Genomic DNA, 19,081 nt, shown 5'->3' with positions numbered 1-19,081 from the left:
GAAGAAAATGTGGTTGATTGTACCACCTCTGCAAAGAGCCTTTAGTAGAACTGTACTACCGAGCTATGACTTCCAAGTCTAGAAGGAACAGCAGAAACATTCAACAGTAGGAAAAGTGCACTACTGAGTCCTTTTTCTAACAATTAGTTAAAACTCAGTTATAATTCAGAAGATTAGATTTTAAAGGAATATTTTCCTATCAGCAGCAATGCCAGAAAACATTTTAAGCACGGCAGTAGAGCATGTTTAAAATGATGTCCTCTAAGAGGACAGAAACTATCCTGAGCAAAAGCTCAGAAGAAACCCAAATCCTTTAAGAGATACCATCTCTGTTGTTCCCAAAACAGATTAATAAATGAAGGAAAAGAATACATATGAACTTACTGCCTGGTTATAATTTATAAATTATTTTATTGTTTTAAAAGAATTTTTCCCCATTGGATATAAGAGCAGTCTCAAAACTTTGCCATTTTTCACTCACTTGAAAGAAAATATCCTTTACCTTGCATTGTTGTCCAAAGAGAGATATTCCCTGGGATCATCAGCACTAGCATTAGTTGTTTTAACACCCTTATCAATGAACAAACCAGCCTGAAATAAGCAAGAAAAGAAAATTCATAATACCCAAAATTTAGGATAGAGCAGAACTGAAACTTTAAAAATTTAGGCATTGCATTCTATAGACATTTTAGAAACTCTCAGATCTTTCCATTTGGCTTAAATTGCATATTGTCTAATGAAAAACAAGCTAATTAATATAATAAACCAGTCAATGCTAAAATGATACGAATTATCTGTGATTTTTAAAAAAGACAACGGAAAATGATCAAAGTTCACTTCAGATTTCTTTCACAACATCTATTTCAGGTTTTCCATTTATTACCAGATGCTGGAAAATCTGGAAGCCAATCCTGTGGTGAATTCAAATTACTCTCATAAATGGAAAAGAAAAGAAACCCCAAAACCCACTGTGAAAAATCCTTTGTGTTTCACTTTAAAACTAAACTACCTTTACCATAAAAGATAATTTTGATCCATGCAGTTACAAGCTTGAATAATCCAGTATGAAGTAAATTACTTGAGAAAATAAAAGTGTGAGGAAGCATTTGTGCTCTTTTACTTGAATTATTTACAAATACCTGTGACTGACTACTTTCACCTCTGATCCAAATCAGGATTACAACTGAGTCTTATACACAAGCAGATTCTCAGACCTGCTAGTGGAGCTCTCCTTTAACATGGAACTGTAGCACACAAATTGCTACCCTTGTTTAAAGATAATAATAGCTATACAGGTGAAAATCTTTTCTTCACAATGCACTTTTGTATTCAGCATGTTCTAATTCCAATCTGAATAAAATGCCCTACGTTCCCAAAAACATTATTAACACAATATATCAAACACTGCATTTCTTAGTATCCCAGACAACTGTAAGGCAAAATCAGTTTCACTTGGCAAAAAAAAAAAAAAAAATTCAATAATGATTTTATGAGGTTTCAATTGTTAAACTATGAGAATCTCATGCAGCAAACAAACACAATTAATTATTTAGAGTTAGGTGGCTTTGTAAAGTCATTATATTTATACATACACACAGAAACTAGATTCCAAATAAAATAAGGATTTCAGCTGAAGTGAAACTTTAGCTGGATGTGGAAAAGGGTTAAAAGTCATACTAACAGAACACTCCTCAATGACTGGAGGCTGAGAACTTCATAAGAAAACTGCTGCAAATAAGTAATCTCCTGAAGGCAATATTAAACCCTAATCTCTAGCCAAGATTGCGTCACCATGTGCAAGCACCTGAGACTCAGAAAAATAAACTGTAGCAACTCCAGCAAGCTATTAGATGAATCACTGCTATAATAAACTTGATTCTTTGAGGGTCAGCTTTCTTCAGAGTAGGAAACAAAGCTGTAAACAGTAGCACCTGAAATGCTACTTCTGAAAAAAGTAGTTTACTAGAAAGATTAATTTATTTTAGTTGTTTGTATCTTACTAGGCTCTGAAGCACTGAATATCCAAAATACTAAACTAAAACTAAAAAATATACCCATGCTGATTATACATTGGATTTTGTGCTGTGTTTGAACTCCACTGTAGAACAATCTCCTACCCAGCTTAAAATGCAGACAGGTTGTACTATAAAATACTGAGAGATAAAAACTTCACCTGTTTTTAAATAACATACTACATTACCTTAAAATTAGAATGAACCCTGTTGTTATAGAAGATTCCTAGGGGTGTAAGCTCTGATTTGGTTTCGATGGCTAGACTATGAGAATCTCCTGTAGCAACCCTGTGGAACAAATACCAGATTCCTGCATCCTGCAAGTAATGAGAGAATAATATTACTTATAAGTGATTCTGATATAATTACTGGTGCTGATATGTATTTTAAAATAAAGACTCAAACAAAAATTTAACCAGTGAAAATGCGAGATTTTGCAAATAAGGCTACATTCTAGTGGACAGTATCAACTAAAAAGTGTTTTGCTTCTTAGTGAACCATTCAACACCACATATTTAAGATGTTTTAATATTTCAAAGTAGAAAAGTTCAAATTAATGTAACTTCTGCATTTCAGTTATGTCATCCCACACACTAGATTTTCTTTTACTAGTAGATATTACTACTCACAGTAAGATACTCAAAATCATTCCTCCTATCTTTACTCTTTCAGTCTGTTAAGGTTGGTTCAACTCTGCTCCCATCAAAATTTAAATGGCACAGCCAAAAAACACCTCAAGAGCTTTCAGTAGACAGAAAAAAAAAAGCACATCAAGAAATCTGGCCAGTTCGGGGCACTGTGCCAATGACATGCAGTAATAATTTTAGTATCTGTTCCTTTTCTCTACTTCTTTAATATCTCTGCTCTTAAAGAAACTGGATTTATTTGCTAAATGAAACCCACAAAACTTCCCTCTCAACTACATCTGCGTTTGCAAGAGGTGGCATCAGGACAACACCTGCATTGGAGACATCTACTGACATCAAAACTTTGGCCTGACCAGAGGCCGTGTGCCCTTAAAAACAAAGAAGAATCACCCCACAAGGCACATTAAAGAATTAAATGGTAGCTAAAGAGACTTTGGGTCCTCCATCTCATGAAAAACAGTCATCAACCTTTTCAAGAATCATGGATAAAGACAATCCACCCCGGCTTAAAAGATTCCATGCATTTCACTCCAAGAATATAATAATTTTCCAATGAGTGCTGGAAATTCTACTTTACAGAAATGTTCCCATCCCAGTGTGTAATGATGACGCACTGACATTTCTGGTGATTAACCATTACAAAGCAAATATGGATGTTCCATTAATAAAAATACCAAAATCTTACCTCACATATAATTAAATACAGCTCTGTGTTTGGCAGGCTCAAATTCTACCCAAAACACCCCCTGATGCTTGAAAATAGACTTATATAAACTTAAAAGCTTGTTAAGCCTCTGCAGGCATTCAGAAATATGAAAAAGGGTGTTTTTCCTCTTCTCTCTCATATACACCAAAACATCTACTGCCTGTAGAGCCTTTCAATAGGTTTCACTGCATAATTAAAGATCTTGGGGAGGAATGGAACTATTTGGCTATGAATTGCTCTAGTTTATATCAGAAAAAGTTCCATATTGCAGAGTCTGTATGAACACAATTGGATTATTCTATTTCTGAAACAATAAGCTGTGGTCCCTTTATACTAATGTGTTTACATCCATGTAAGGGATGTACATCAGAGTGGCTGAACTTTGTAAGACACAGATGTGTGCTCCAGTCAGGCACATCTTGCTAACTAAAGCAAGTAATATCTACCGGGATGAGCTACACAGGCAGAGAAAGACTTTACAGGACTTAAGCACCAGATAGAGAAGCAAATAAAAGCTGTTTAACTCAGCCTGCAAAGCCTAAACCAGGTATATTACACAAAGCAGGCAAAACAGAAAGACATTGTGTTGGACAAAAAAGAACTGGTTTAATCTGAGAGGTGAGTCCAGATCCCTCCTAGTGACAGACAGTCAAAAAACCAAACAGAAGCAAACCCACTGCAGTAAAAGCAACAAGAATTAGACCACACAAAAAACCGAACAAAATTTTCTGACTTTTTATTACTCCAGATATTTCAATTCAGCTAAGTATTTTGAATCCTATTCTATTTACTAATAACAGTTACCTGCTAATAAATAAATAAATCATTTACTTATATAAATGTTATCATTTATAGATAAATGTTATCTGTGGCTAAAAACACACAGGCTCATATTCTTCCAACACCAGAGCCTTTGCAACAACAATCAACAACCTTTCCTGTTTTCCATTCCCATTGATCTCTTCAGAAAAATCCAATTAAAAACCTTACATTTCTCAGCCTGTCATACAATATAGAACAGGCTCCAGGTCCATCCTCCACAGCATGTACAGATCTTTATATCACGGGCAGCTATGAGAAGATTATTTGCACTAATATACGGTTCAGAACAAGCAAAAGCCTATCAGCAGTCACTGGCTGAAAACAATTGCCTAACCACAGACAGAAAAGAAGCATTTTAGCTGTTTCTTACACAATGAACACCTTTTTGTAGCAATTTTTCCTTCCAGTCACTACAGATCTTGCAGAGCTGTCACTAAACTCATGACAACCTACAGAAAATACGGAAGACTTAATATGAAATGTACCAGTTCTGTGAAAATAAAAGGATTTTTACACAGACACTACTACATTTCTACATTGACAATACTGTCAGGTCTATTAAATAGAGAAGACAAGATCTCTGCTGCAGCCACAACAGATTTTTGGTGTCATTTAAATGCACACCTAGACATATCCTGCACTTTCAATGGCAATATGCTGCCAAACATAAAAAGATGCATATATATATATATATATATAAAGAAAATATATATATATATCTGGCAGTGTAAATTTTACAGATTTTACAAACGCCAGTGACGTCACTAATTTGTCATGAATTACACCCATATGCCTTACCTGTGAGCCTGCTGCTGCATTATTTATGAGATGATTGTTGGGGTGAGAAATCCAGAATGTTGAAACGGCCCTGAAATATTATTTAGAAAAGAGTTAATAAAGAAAACCTCTATCTTCAACAGAATTATCTTCCCTTTTTAACATTATCAGAAAAAAGTAAATCAATGAAGTAACTACTTCACATTCAAAATACAAATCACAAAACCTTCCAGATCTAAAAGTCAAAAATACCTTTTTTTAGTTCAGTGCACAGTATTGTATTTTAATGTTGTACATTTATCCCATGCAATTATAAACTGTTTTAAGAAGCTTTCACAAGGAACAAGTAGCATTCAGAAAAAATAGTGGTGACAACTTCAGAATATGCATATATTTACGCAGTACTGAAGATGCTCAACAGACTTCTAGGGTCCCAAGTATCATAAGAAACAACAATGTTCTCATAAAATATTTTTTTTCTTTAATAGAAGTCAAAGTGTTATTTTTATTGCTATTTTTAAGCAGCAGTACTATATAAACTACATTCATTAAATTATAGATTAAAATGTTTCCACCTGTACTTTGTCAAAAGATCATCAGCACTTTAACTGCTACAGCTGGCTGGGTTTTACTTTTTCATCACAACATACTCACATGCAGTCCGTGGCTGGCACTGGGACATAACTTCCATATACCTTATCCCTAATCCCAATACACATGCTACTGTTTCTGTCTGTAGGTAGAAGAGTGCCTGGTTTTGTGACTAGCCCAAGGTTGTGGAACAAAGTATTCCTCTGCTCAATGCCATCTTCCATGAAGAAACAGTGACCTAGTGTGTCATAGCCAATGGTGTCCCTTATCTGTAGAAATACAAGTTCATTATGTCAGTAGTAACAGCATTTACTAAGATTTATTTGACAAATACCATCTAGTTTTACTGTCTTGGCACAGATGCAGAGTAAAGTGTCAGTAACAGCAGCTCAGATGATTCAAGTACATAGCTTTATTCATCCCTTACAAACACAGTGCTGTCTGGAGAGTTTAGCTGCCTTGCAGCTGTTTTACAGTTAGGTGCTGTAAGAATCTCAAAAAAACAGAATGATGAGAACAGTTAAATTACTATTTGTAGTAATTTATTTATCCACTGAAATAAGAAAATCATTGCTGAGCATTGTATTTGCATAAGGGATGGGATTATTTTGACATCTAAATGCTCTTTATAATATTTATTCCAACCTAATAGGTTTTACGCTCTGTGCACCTACCAGCAAGCCATTAGTTGCATGAACATTCACACATCTAGAAAAACAGTGATGAATGGAAAGACCTTCCAGATAAGTTTTAAAAGTATATCCTCCTTTTTCATCCACATCCCCACAAAGGTGAAAGTGAACAGGATAACTTCCAATCTGCTGCTGGCCCATTTGCTTCAATTCCACATAGGAAAGGTGAACAGATGTAAAATTCTTCAAAATCTAAAAAAAAATAAGTCCAGAGGGAAAAACCAATTTGCTTTTTAATCAACGGAAATTTTAAGTTAATACATCATCTACCCCAGATGTACAGAAGATAGATTTATTGTGTTGGCCTGTAGCAACTTCATACAAGTTATAACAAACATTACTGTCTTGCTCTACAAGAAGCCTTAGAAAACTGTATCCTTCATATATGATTTCAAATTTTAAATCTCCATGAGGCTACAACAGAGGAATTTTCACCAGACATATTGTCAAATTACTGTTTAGTCTTTACCAGGTGTCAGATTAAATATTCTTCCATGTACTGTCCAACCAAAGAGAAGTCACCCATATATGGATGTGTCAGTAAACAAGGTGGCCCAGCATGGTCCATCTGGGACAGCCTTAGCTGAATAAAACCCACAGAATTATGCAGATTCAAGGGAACCTGTTGAGATACCTAGCCCAGTTGAAAGCTTGGTCAGCTTCATAAGACAGTGCTCAGAAAACACCTCCAGTCACAGAGATGCTCATGAAACCCTTTCATTTTCCAGTATGTGAGCATTATTTGCCTTCTTTAAGCCTGGTCCCATTGCCTCTTGTCCTCTTGCTGTGCACCTCCAAGAACTGCTGCAGCCACGCTGAACCCTCACCAGTACCTGAACACAGCAAGAAGATCTCTCCTCTCAACTCCCCATCACTATCATCACACACTGCCACACCACTTTTCCAGGACTCAGACCAGTGCATCTACGTTTTCATTGCAATGAGAACCCAAAACTGGACACTGCACTCCAGAGAAATGTCTTTACTAAGGAATATATGAAATAATCCTCACAATCATAAAACTTCACAGTATTGTTACTATGTACAAAGTAAAGTCATAATGGGGTTGTAGCAGTAATGCAGGAAAGTATTTTCTTCCACCTAACCTGCTATGAAAGCATAAACCAAATGCAACAGCTAAACTGCAAGGAGCTAACCTGAGTTAAAATCAAACAACAAAAAAAAAAAACCAGAAACAAAACAAAAACAAACCCTACTTTGTTTTTTGTAACTTCATTTCATTAATTTAGCTGTACTGAGTATTTATCAAAAATATCCGTTTTCATAGGGAAATCAGTATGGTTTTTTCCTCCTCCTCTAATTGAACCCTTAGGGTTTGCATACCTAACGTATAGAGGGATGGTAAAAATCTGACCTTTTAGGCATCCTTAATCTCTAGTTCTTAACTACAGAGAAGCACCAAAACTGCAAACCATTGCCTCTCCTCACTGCTACTAAGCCCCCTTTAGGCCACCAGACTAGTGACCAGTAAGAAATCCAGGGTGTTCAAAAGCTATTGAATTTCTGAACCTCTAGGATCTCACTGCTTGAGCATATAAGATTAGCATAAGCCAAAAATAATTTCAGTGCTGAAGTCTAGGTTTGGCAGCATACACTCGCTACTCAGTCTCCTGGGAACAAAGTAAGTTTGATGGGTCAAAATGTTTGTTTTCTTTTCTGCCTTCCAGACAACTGAATGTCTGCTTATTTACACTTCGGTCACACTTAGCAAGATTCACAGCTTGTCATTATCTTCTTTCATTACATTATCTTGAACCCTTGACATCTGGAGTCCACCTAACTTCTTCCACAAAAGAAAAGCTACCACATAGTAAGAACGGGGCCTATTTTCTTTCCTACTATTATGACCACCACTATGAAATTAAAATCTGTATCCAAATACATTAGAAAGAGATTTAAACTGTGTTGACCACATAATGAACACAAATACATTTGCAATTAAAATTTGAGGCCTCAAACTTCTCTAGCATCACTGAAGCACTGCTGTTCAAATCTTTAATCTAAAAATGTAATTGAACACCAGTTTAAATACTAGTTTATAGAACTCTCCTTTCTCTAAGGTTTGTTTATTCATAATACAAGAAATTTTAAGCAGTTTCCTTTATAGAGTCTTAGTACTTTCAGACTTTTAAGAAACTAAATATAAAACCCCATAGTACAAGTCAGTTTCTTCCCCCTCCATGCCTCTCTAGTGCTCAGGTTCAAATGCGAAATCTGAATTAGGATTCAATACTCATCACCTGGGGAGGTACAAAGGCATTGAAAGGAAGGAAGGGAAATGCCAGGGAGTTCAAGTTTTATTCTGTAAGGTTATAGGATGCACATGCATGGATGTCACTTGTTCAATCCCTGACATACAATGTTACAGTACCTGCTGGATGTTTCTATAACAGTTTGAGCGTTATATCCCTTCATTTAATTTTGCAGATTTAATTTTGAGGAGTTAAATCTAATCTGGGTAAAGCTGAGAATGAAGTAATTTCCACAAAAAGCAACTGAATGAATTGATGTTCTTTAAGTTTTTAGATCCCTTGAAGATAAACATTAATCTTTTTGTCCTTAACATGCCTTTTTATGACAGAAAGTTAATTTAAAATGTTTTTCAAACCTTGATATGTCCACCAAATGTATCATAACTGAAGAACTGACACTCCTTTTCAAGATAGCAGGTATTTTCTGTCTCCCCCTTTATTAGGATGTTTCTTGTAAGAACTCCAACTTCTGCTCTCATGTCCACTCCATCAATTACTTCTCCAACATGAGGAAACTGAGGGTTTTCTGTCCAACAACAAATTCCGAAGCAGGAGGGAAAAAAAAAAGAAAAAAAAAAGGCACCACTGATTAAAACCAGAATCAACTTACACAAAAAAGAAAGATAACCGCAGCAACAAAACCTATGCATTCCTCTTCCTTAACATGCTGGTCTCTTAGCTTTTCTTATGGTAGATGTACTTTTCATTTTAATAAGAAATCAATCCTCAAAAAATATCAACATTTTATTTGCAAGTGCATCTTATAGTTTTGATCCAATAGTTTGTGAACAGAATGGGAAAAAAACAAAGAAGAGTTTATTAATCCAATGTATCAAACTTTTAGTGAAACACAGATGCAGACTTGCTTTAAAAGAAAAAAATATGCTGGCTGCTTAATCTTTCAATGACAGATTAGGAACGAAAGTGAAGCCAAAACACTGTTTGAAAATGCTGTATTGATCTCCTCCTACAAGCAAAAAGGACTTGCTTTCCTAACTAAATTTCCTCTTTATGTATCTTCAGAACAGCTACCTAAGAAAAAGGAAATTAGGGAAAAGAAGACAGTCTGGTTTTACACCTGTCTTCAAAAACCCAATCAATTTCTCATTGAAAGTGAGAAAATTATCTGGTTCTGTAAACCTTAAAAAATGCATTTATGCATTTATTGATACCCTGAACACATATTATCACTATCCCTCCTTAAAAAAAAACCTACCACAACATGAAGCAGAACTAAGAGTGACACCAACACTGTATCTGCTTCTGAGGATTTAAAAAGACAAGAGACACCTCTTAAATGGGACTGCGCTCCTCTCCCTAAAAGCTTGCCTTTTGTTTTTCCCTATATTTGACTAGAAACTCAAGAAATCATGTGCAGAAAGCACAACCAGGGCTCCTACAACTTTTTGGTTTCCCTAATACAGAAAGGTAAAACCAGCAAAAAAACCTAGTAAAACAACACAAGAAATAATTTCAAAGGATTATGCGTTCATCAGCATGTCAAGTTTACCATTACAGAGAAAATTCATTCTTTGCGGAACAAATATGTAGAGTGGAATGTGGATTTTTTAGAACTGTATACATTACTATGACAAAGAAAACTAAATTGAGGGTGGCAAAGAACCCCAAGTGGGAAAGTTGACTTTAAGTTCGACTCCTTTAATATCCTTTTAGTCAGGATTTACTTTCAAAAAAAAAAAAAAAAAGCCAAGATTTTGTGTTTTACACTGCAACTTGTGAAAATGTGATTTTTTTAACCTTTAAAAGCAGCTGTTTTTTCACAGCACATGATTTCCAAGATGAAATAGAGTCCACACACACACTACTCAGTAGTGACAAGAAGCTTCTTAAACTTCATACTGCAACCTTACAGCTAAGTTTGCTCTTTAAAACACTGTGCCCAATAAAACACACCACATGACACTTAAGAACAAAGCCCAGGAAATATCATATTCAATAGCACTAAGTTAGCTCTGCAGCTTCACTCAAACTGCTATTCTCTGATGGTGCAATCACGTAAACGCGGATATGCTTTCCTCACACTTGAGATTTCTCAGTGTAGTACAACATACACGACCTGGGCTAACAAATGTGAGAGAAGCAAATTTCTCCGCCAGCAGGACAGCCAGACTGGCAGTGCCTTAAGGCAGAGGTGTACAGGGAAATCTGAGGGTGTTGAAAGAGAACTTCCCAGTATGATGAAGAGCACTTTGAAGAAGAGTAAGTTGCACTGTGCAGAAATTAATGGGACAAAACCAGACTGAAAAGAGCATTCATGAGCTGCTGCAAACTAACACTGCAGAACAACACTTGTTAGTTTGTGCTAAGGACTGATGCTGCAGCCCACCAGGAGTGAGAAGGGAAGCTCCAGACCAGAAGCTGGAGACACCAGGGGGGAGGGTGGTACCATGGAGCAGGTGTGGAGCAGCAGAAGGAAAACACAGACACCAGCATAGCTGGCAAGCCAGTCCCATGGGAGGCTCTTGTGATGTCAAGCAGAATGACTCAGATAATAAAAAGGAAATGGTCAACAACATGCATGACCATTTACTTGTGCATCACACCCAAAGGAAAAACAGATTGCAACTACTCAGGGATATCCTGTGAGAGCAGAATCTTGGAAGGGCCACTTATTTTATAACCATTTTGTTGGGGAGGTAGTAAAAAGGAGACTGAGGGAAAGGAGAAAAAAAAAAAAAAAGGTACAGGTTCAAAGGTTGCAATTTTCTTTTTTCCTTCCTGTTTTCATTTCTACTTTTTTAGTAACAACAGAAAAAAATTATGATACCAGTTCAAAAGATGAGAATGACACTAAAGGCAAGAGAAACAAGAAATGACCACAACAGCTATTCAAGCATGTGAAAAGACAGAAAGGAGCCAAGGAAGGAAAACAAGTCTAACCCTACTGGAAAAAAAAATAAGGTATTCAATAAGCCTGGGAAGAAATGTGAAAGAAAAGTTAGCATGGTGAGCTATGAGGCAGACCTGACATACAGAGTCATTTTATAACAAGGAGAATTACACATCCGTGTATGTGGTAACAAAGCCATACAGCGATTCGAGAAAAGGCTGCTCTTTACGGCTGACACTGCAAGAGCCTGTCCAGCAGCAAATACATACTTCACACAGACCTTCAGGTGGTGACTGCTCTCATACCTTTGACTTTAACCTGATGCTTGGTGCACTCCGCGCAGGGAAGGAGGGTGAATTCCTCTGTCTGATACATAGAATAGTCTGTGCTCGCAACCACAATCTTGTCTCCAGGCTCCCAACTACTAACATCATCCAGAAGGTTCAGTATTACTCCACCCACCGCTTCCACCTGGAAGCCTGATATTGGGACACCTAGTTAAAAAAATAAAAGAAAAGGAAACAAAGATTATACTCACCTTTATATTAAACAATTCCCAAGAAGATACTAACAAAATATATAAGAGATTTTGCAGGCCCCAAAGCCCTCTAAAGTACTGCTCTGCCCTCAAACATGCCAGTGTGAGATGTCTTTACAGCCTGCTTACTTATTGAATCTCAAACAAAACAAAGGGAAAACACAGAAACTAATGGTGACTGGAATAAACTATGATTTTTATTTTCTTCAAAAAACCCTAGTATCTTATGGCAATAATTTGTAGGTCCAGCTACCTCTGCTTGTTTCAAGTGACATTTTTTTGCCGTTTTAAACTATACGGATGTAATCAAGGACATGGAAAATAAAGTACAGGACTTTCTTTTTTAAGTACAACTAATAGAACAGTTTGGCAGACAAAGTAGCACACACATAGAATTTCACTGGCTCATGATGAATTTGCATAAATTCAGCCACTTTTGCTAACTCTTGAATCTAACTCTACAGCACCAGTAAGTAAAAGACGTATTTTGGTAGATTTTTTTTTTAAATGTAAGTCTTTACATTTTCATGGGGCTATCAAGAACACTAAAGGAGTACCGAATAGCTCAACTGCCTAACAAATAAATTTATAACTACCATAAAAATTTTTTGAGGAAAACAGACAGGGATTATTACCCATAAAAACTCAGATCTAAGATATTTTAAATTTTTAAAAAAAGGATAAAAGCAAGCAAGCGGTAGGTCTTCTAGCTTTTTATACCACAGATTCAACTTTGTACCTGAACAACTGCCTGAAGTTCAGCACTCTAGGAGCAACCAAAAATCGTAACAAGAATAAAGACTTTCTTTCGGCTTCTAAAGTTTGGGTTGTGTTTTTCTTTTTCTTTTTTTGTACCATAATCAACATCTCAGAAGCTTAAAATCTACATGATCTGCCAGATTAGGAAAATAAATTTTAGAAGTGTCAAAACTTATTAGACTCCTATCTTCATCTAAATATACTTGAATTTAAGACTCGATATTATGCTGCTCACATATTGTATACAAACAGAGTGAGAAACAGGTAGTACTGAAGAACTGTATCCTCCTATTTCATCCATAGCAAGAAAAAACTACTTATAGGAGCATTCAAAAATTTAAATTACAACCAGAAGTTTCAGTGAAAAAATAGCATATGAAGTATTTTTTCTTTTTCCCTCAAATGTAGAATTTCACAAAACACTTTCCTACCATCATTCCATTCGCTGTAAGCTCTCACAACGAACTTCTGACCATCCACTGTGAAAAACTCTCTCTGAGCAAGAGCTTTCCCACCAGTGCTGTGGTTTTCATAGTTTCTCACTGATTCATTACAGGAAGAATTTCCACCACCTATGACACCAACTAAAGCCCAGGCTTGCCTGTGAAAATCAAAAGTAAATGTTTAAATATAATGGCCCTTTAAAAACTCTTTACAAAACCAGGAAAGACAAGGAGAACAGAAGTCATAAAAAAAAACCCCTTTTGCTCGCTCTTCCAAATTAATTTTAAAATGTAACTTCAAAATGTAGAAGGAAATGGCCAGACATAACAGCAGTGAAAAAAAAAAAGTTTAAAATAACTGGGAGTCCTACACACAAATTGGCAGACAAGAGCTCTTACTGGAGACAGCTTTCATATACATTTCTTGTAAAACATTCAACAAGATACACATTTTTCCAAAAGCAAATTGCTAGAGATGTGTGACAAAAGTCACACAGGATCCTACTCGCAAACAGCTTTAGCAGAGCCCAGGAGGAGCAGGAGTCTGTGCCAATGTTCCTGCCATCTGCCAGCAACACCCCAAAGGAGCAGTCAGGACTCCAGGGGACCACAGGTTCCTCAGGCCAGAAGGGATGGACACAGCCAGCACCACCACAGCCACTGGTGCTCACCCCCATGCCGGACAGGCAACAGCTTTTGAATCTTTCAGGGTGCTCAGACCCAGAAAAGGAAGTGCGTGCTGTTACACAACTTTCATACAATATACCACTCATGTGTGAGCGTTTGGAAATGGAAAGCAAATCACACACCACAGATAGCTGCCACCAAGTTCAAAAAAACAAGTTTATTTTGCTGTCCTTTACTGCTCTGTAATGCCATAACCATGTGTGCAAAGGAAGCAGTAGAGATCATCTATAAAAAAGCCAGACAATTTTGCATCATTAAAGTTGAATCATTCACCCCAAGTGAAAACAGTGTCAGCCAGCTGGACTGCAGTCTGTTGCTAATGATTAATTAAAAGGCAGATATTAAACCCACCTTCAATCCAGTTGCCTTTATTTTAACCCTTCTTGATGTTTTTGTTGATTGGAATCAAAAAGCCAAACAATACTTTAGCATTAACATGCTCACAGAAATACATATACATACATGTTTACAGAAGTACATACTGGGCCAGCTTTTTAGTAGCAGCAGCAAACAAGCTGAACATTTCACACACCGACATTTAAAATAAAGTTTTTTTGATGCATGCTTTGCATTCTACGTGTTGCAGGAAGAAGTAGAAGGGGAGACAGCTGTAAAGGAGTATTCACCCCCATGCTGGTATCTTTTTCACTACCATTACAGGTTTAAGAAAATGACCTGCTTTTCCTGAACAACCCATCAGGGACAGCTTCTTGCCTATCTTCCACTGCAGAACAAAACAGTTTTATGTGCTTACAGAGCTTTTACCAACTAAGGAAAGCAGACAAGGATCAATTCAGCAGAAAGGCAAAAAAGGATGCTTTTTCCCAATTACGTGACGCAGTTCCTCATTTCAGACAAACTGTGTGGAGGTCATGGGCAGAGACAAATCCCAGAAACATACACCTCTCAGGACACGCTGGGCTGGCTGCACCATAGCCTGAGCAATGTGAAGCCACACAGGCTTTGCTGCTTTCAGGAACTGGTATTCTACTATAGAACATCCAGGTCCTGACACTTTTGGCCAAACTGCTTCAGAGGCAAGAGCATTCCATTCCACACCCCTGCGCTTACACAGCCTGTGACACAAATGTAATCCTGACGGGAACTGAGGTCAGAACATGCCATCCTGACTGACACGCCTCTGCCAAAGCACAGGGAGGAAACTAACTGGAATCCAGATGTCAAGGGATAGCAAGGGATAAGAATAGAACGGAAAAACCAAATTACCAATTTCCTGGAAAACACTGGACAATAAGAGGTTACACAACACCATCCCAATAGAACAACAACACACTGGGTATACTTTGCACTTGTATTGTTAACTCAGAATCACAGATTCATTAGGCTGGAAAATACCTCTAAGATCATCAGGTCTAGCCTTTCACTGATGGCCACCTTGTCAACTAGACCATGGTACCAAGTACCACATCCAGTCATTTCCTGAACACTTCCAGGGATGATGATTCCACCATCTCCCTGGACAGTCTGTTCCAATGCTTAATAACCCCTTCCCTTAAGAAATTCCTCCTATGTTAAACTGTAAAACTCTCCTGATGTAGCTTGAGGTTACATCCTCTTGTTCTGTCACTGGTTGCCTAGAAGATGCTGACTCCCACCAGGCTTGTAGAGAGCAATAAGGTCCCTCTGAACCTTCTTCAGTTCAGGCTAAACATTCTCAGCTCCCTCAGCAGCCCTTCATATGACTTACTACACTCTAGACTCTTCCCCAGCTCCATTGCCCTTCTCTGGACACACTCCAGCACATCAGTCTTTATTGTAGTAAGAGGCCCAGAAATGGACACAGGACTCAAGGGGTGGCTTCACCAGTGCCCAGTACAGCACTGCCATGGCCCTGCTGGCCACACTATTGCTGAAACTAGCCAGGACCTTCCTGGCCATGAGGGCACATTGCTTTGTGCTGCCCAGAGCAGAGTGGACAACCCTCTGTGGCACAAAGCCAAATTCAGAACATGCACTGCAAAAAGCCATTTGCAACAACAAAATGAAGAGCAATGAGGAGCAGTGTAAGTTTCTTGCTTTAATAACTCCTGTTATACTTTTTCTACTGTCTCACCATCCAAATCCCAGCCAATTGAAAGGAATGGTCAAAAGACATAGAAATACCTTGTAACTGCATTTCAGTCATAAAATAATTTGACAGGTCAGCTCCCGTGAGAACTCTATGGAGAGGTAACATACTTTTATTTCAACAGTGCAGGAGTATGAATAAGATGTTGACACCTGGGATTAATATTCCTTAGAAATAACAGTTTGGATTGGAAGGAACCTTAGAGATCCTTTAGTTGCACTCATTGCTCTTCCAATGTCATACAATTAAAAGCTTCACCTAGCAACTGTTACCTATGTCTTAGTTTAATTTCTATAAAGAACAGTGAAAGCAAGTAATTTTGAGTAAGTAAAAAAGTATGTCACACAGACACCAGTCTCTGCACTGTACTGCTAACTGAATGCTATTACCGCAGCTCTATGTACAACACCAAGAACTCTCTGAAAACTTTATGAACTATCAAAGTTTAACAAATCCCCCACAGCAGAATCTGCATGTCATCTTTAATCAACACAAAGGGGAAAATAAATTACTTACCTGTAACTTAATCCTCTGACAAACCTACTTCCCAGAAGATTCTGAATAGTCACTCTGGTTTCCTCCAAAAGATTTTTAGCAGCTGAATCTCCTACAGCAATAGCAATAATGCGACCAGGATGCCCATTTTTCAGCAAGTTCTGGAGCTTTAAGCTTTCCTCTGCAAATTCATGAGTATCAAACTTCAGCACTTCCAAAACCTCCGCTGTATCCTGATCGATCACTCTAACATTTAGTCCTCGGGAAAAATTCTTTTTAAATGTATAATGACCATAGGCCAGCCCTGAGAAATATATAGTCTTTGACAGAAGAGTCCATGATACCTTCTGGTGCCCGTGCAACTCCAGCGTTCCTTCAGGGCCCACGCCAATAAACTTTTTGCCAAATTCTGGCACATCAGCACCTTCGTTTGACTTCCCATACAAAATAATAGTTGCTTTGGATTTATAGCGGCATTTCTCTGCTCCAACATGAAGCATTCCACCATCCTTTATCAGGATAAATCGAGTTCTCAAGGTAATATTTTTAGAACCTTCTTTATCATCACCAAAAACAAGTAAACCTAAAGGAAAAAAAATATTTCTGTACATCAAAGCAAAATTCAGAGAGACTCAAATAACCACATTTTGCAGAAAGAACAACAGAAAAATTACAGATTTATTTTCACACCCATGAATTAAGCTGTTATGCTCTTACATTTATTTAAGAGTATGTGAGAAAGTAACTGCTACCAATTGTGATTCATCTTTCTAAGCATTTGCTGGTTTATTCCTCATCTTTTCTGTCTGTTTGGTAGGAATACTAATATACAATAGTTACCATTGGAGGACAAACAGATTGAGCACCACATAGGCTACTAAACAACCTTGGTTTCCTATATAGCACAGAAAACTACATCAATGCTACCCTGAAAAGATACTAGAGTATCATCATAGAGAATTCATCTTTTGAATGATATACCCAACCTGGCAGCAGGCCAAAAAGTAAAAAAAGCTTGGGAGCTGGTCAATAAGCTGCAAGATAAAAGTTTCAACATATTTTTGTGCCATCACAGAAGTAAAAAACATGCAGGACACTGAAGCAAGGTGTGCATCTCGCTATTTCATACCTCCATCTTGTATAACTATAGAGTGTACTGTAGCATCTGTGTTCAGACGAAACAAATCCCCTTTTTTGATAATAACTTGTTTTTCAGGATCTTTTCCAGGGCTCCAGTTTTTAAGGCGAGGATTCTGATCAGGACAATTCTCTGCAATACAATGTGAAAGCATTTTAAAAAACAATCATCATCACATCAATCAAGGCAGCATTAGGATGAACAGAAGTAAGAAAGGGTCAGTCACCCACAAAGGACTCCCACATCCTTCTATGGTTTTGACACTGCAGTCATTGCATTTGAATAGCCAAAAGGACACCTGAAAAACAGCCAAAGTATCAGGAGTAGGAAAGCATTCTCTACTGAATTAAACTAGCATTGACCACAGATACTTTGGAACCCCATCCGATTTTTCTCTTATTTGCTAGGTCACCTGTAGTAGATAAGAAGAGATAAGCAGAATGCAGTCAGACAGAGAGCAATCACTGAGCACTGAAAGCCTTAGGCCAGCTAACTAGGCTAACGTGGTTATAGAGCATCTAAATATCCCACCTCCTCAAGGTCTCAATCCTGTCAGAAAGGCTGATCCCTTCTTACTTTTAAGGATTCAAATCATTCTCTCAGTGGAAGTTTGCAGGAGGGACAAGACTCCCTGAAGATATTTAGTATAAAACCTAACTAGCTAGAGCAGTTTCCTGGTACATGAGACATTTGGATCTAACTTACACATCTGTACCCCTTAGGAAGTCAGCTTTAATATCAGGCTACAAACAAGAGCAAAGACACACGCAGTCCTTGCTGAAAGCCGTGGCACTACACAGGCTATAAACTGAGCTACAAGGCCAGGGAAGAAGAGACAACAGCAAGCAGTGACAGGCTTGTATGATTTCAGACAAAGTTACAGCAATGTAGTATTTATACCATGCACCTCTTTAACAAATTAAGCATCTGAGCAATGTGGAAGCACAGACACACTACAAAAACTGGAAAGTAGATTCCTTGGATTATCTTATCAAAATTAAAAATGAAAATTAAAAAATTTAAATATATTTTTCCTGTGCAAAAGACAATAAAAAAGTTGCCAAAATAAAGATGTTAGCAGGCAAACTGAGGTTAACAGCCAAAATAGCCTTTTCACATCCTGTCTTCTGAGGAAATACACCCACACTTCTGAAGTGCTACTTCAGAGGCAAAAAGCTATCACAAATAGTCCATTCTTGCAATAACTAAAGAAACCAAAACCTATCCACAAGTTTAATACAAGTCAGCCTTAGTTTTGCTAACAAAAATGTTTTTCGTTTGGTATTAACTGTCCACATTACAAATCCCTCCCAACTCAGGAAAGCCACATAAAACTCAATTTGACTACCAGTGGGGGAAAAATTAGCAAACTGCAGAAATGGCAGAAGGCAGACAAGTAGTACTATGAAAATAAAAACAAAATAAAATCTTTTGGGAGGATCCCATGAAGACAGCTTTTACAAAATGTAATTCAACATGAAGGAAAACTGAAAAGCCAGGAGAGCTGCAATCAGCAAGACTGCTGAGCATTCACCAGATAAAGGCAAGTCTATTGCCTGAC

At 37.4% G+C, this 19,081-nt stretch overlaps 1 protein-coding gene across 1 annotated transcript in view; it reads right to left on the bottom strand.

Annotated features, from left to right (window-relative positions):
• Positions 1 to 19,081, bottom strand: part of CEMIP2 (cell migration inducing hyaluronidase 2) — a 50,487-nt gene that overhangs the window by 14,996 nt on the left and 16,410 nt on the right. The window contains exons 3-12 of the mRNA XM_058823452.1: positions 17,512 to 17,652; positions 16,404 to 16,965; positions 13,100 to 13,269; positions 11,677 to 11,865; positions 8,877 to 9,046; positions 6,230 to 6,439; positions 5,619 to 5,824; positions 4,986 to 5,055; positions 2,201 to 2,329; positions 503 to 591 (exon numbers count right to left, since the gene is read on the bottom strand). Coding sequence (XP_058679435.1) covers positions 503 to 591; positions 2,201 to 2,329; positions 4,986 to 5,055; positions 5,619 to 5,824; positions 6,230 to 6,439; positions 8,877 to 9,046; positions 11,677 to 11,865; positions 13,100 to 13,269; positions 16,404 to 16,965; positions 17,512 to 17,652 — 1,936 coding nt within the window. The remainder of the gene's footprint in view (positions 1 to 502; positions 592 to 2,200; positions 2,330 to 4,985; positions 5,056 to 5,618; positions 5,825 to 6,229; positions 6,440 to 8,876; positions 9,047 to 11,676; positions 11,866 to 13,099; positions 13,270 to 16,403; positions 16,966 to 17,511; positions 17,653 to 19,081) is intronic.

This window comes from Ammospiza caudacuta, chromosome Z (genome assembly GCF_027887145.1).
Source record: "Ammospiza caudacuta isolate bAmmCau1 chromosome Z, bAmmCau1.pri, whole genome shotgun sequence".
In the NCBI taxonomy this organism is placed as follows: domain Eukaryota; kingdom Metazoa; phylum Chordata; class Aves; order Passeriformes; family Passerellidae; genus Ammospiza; species Ammospiza caudacuta.
This window is presented reverse-complemented; position numbering and strand designations above follow the sequence as displayed.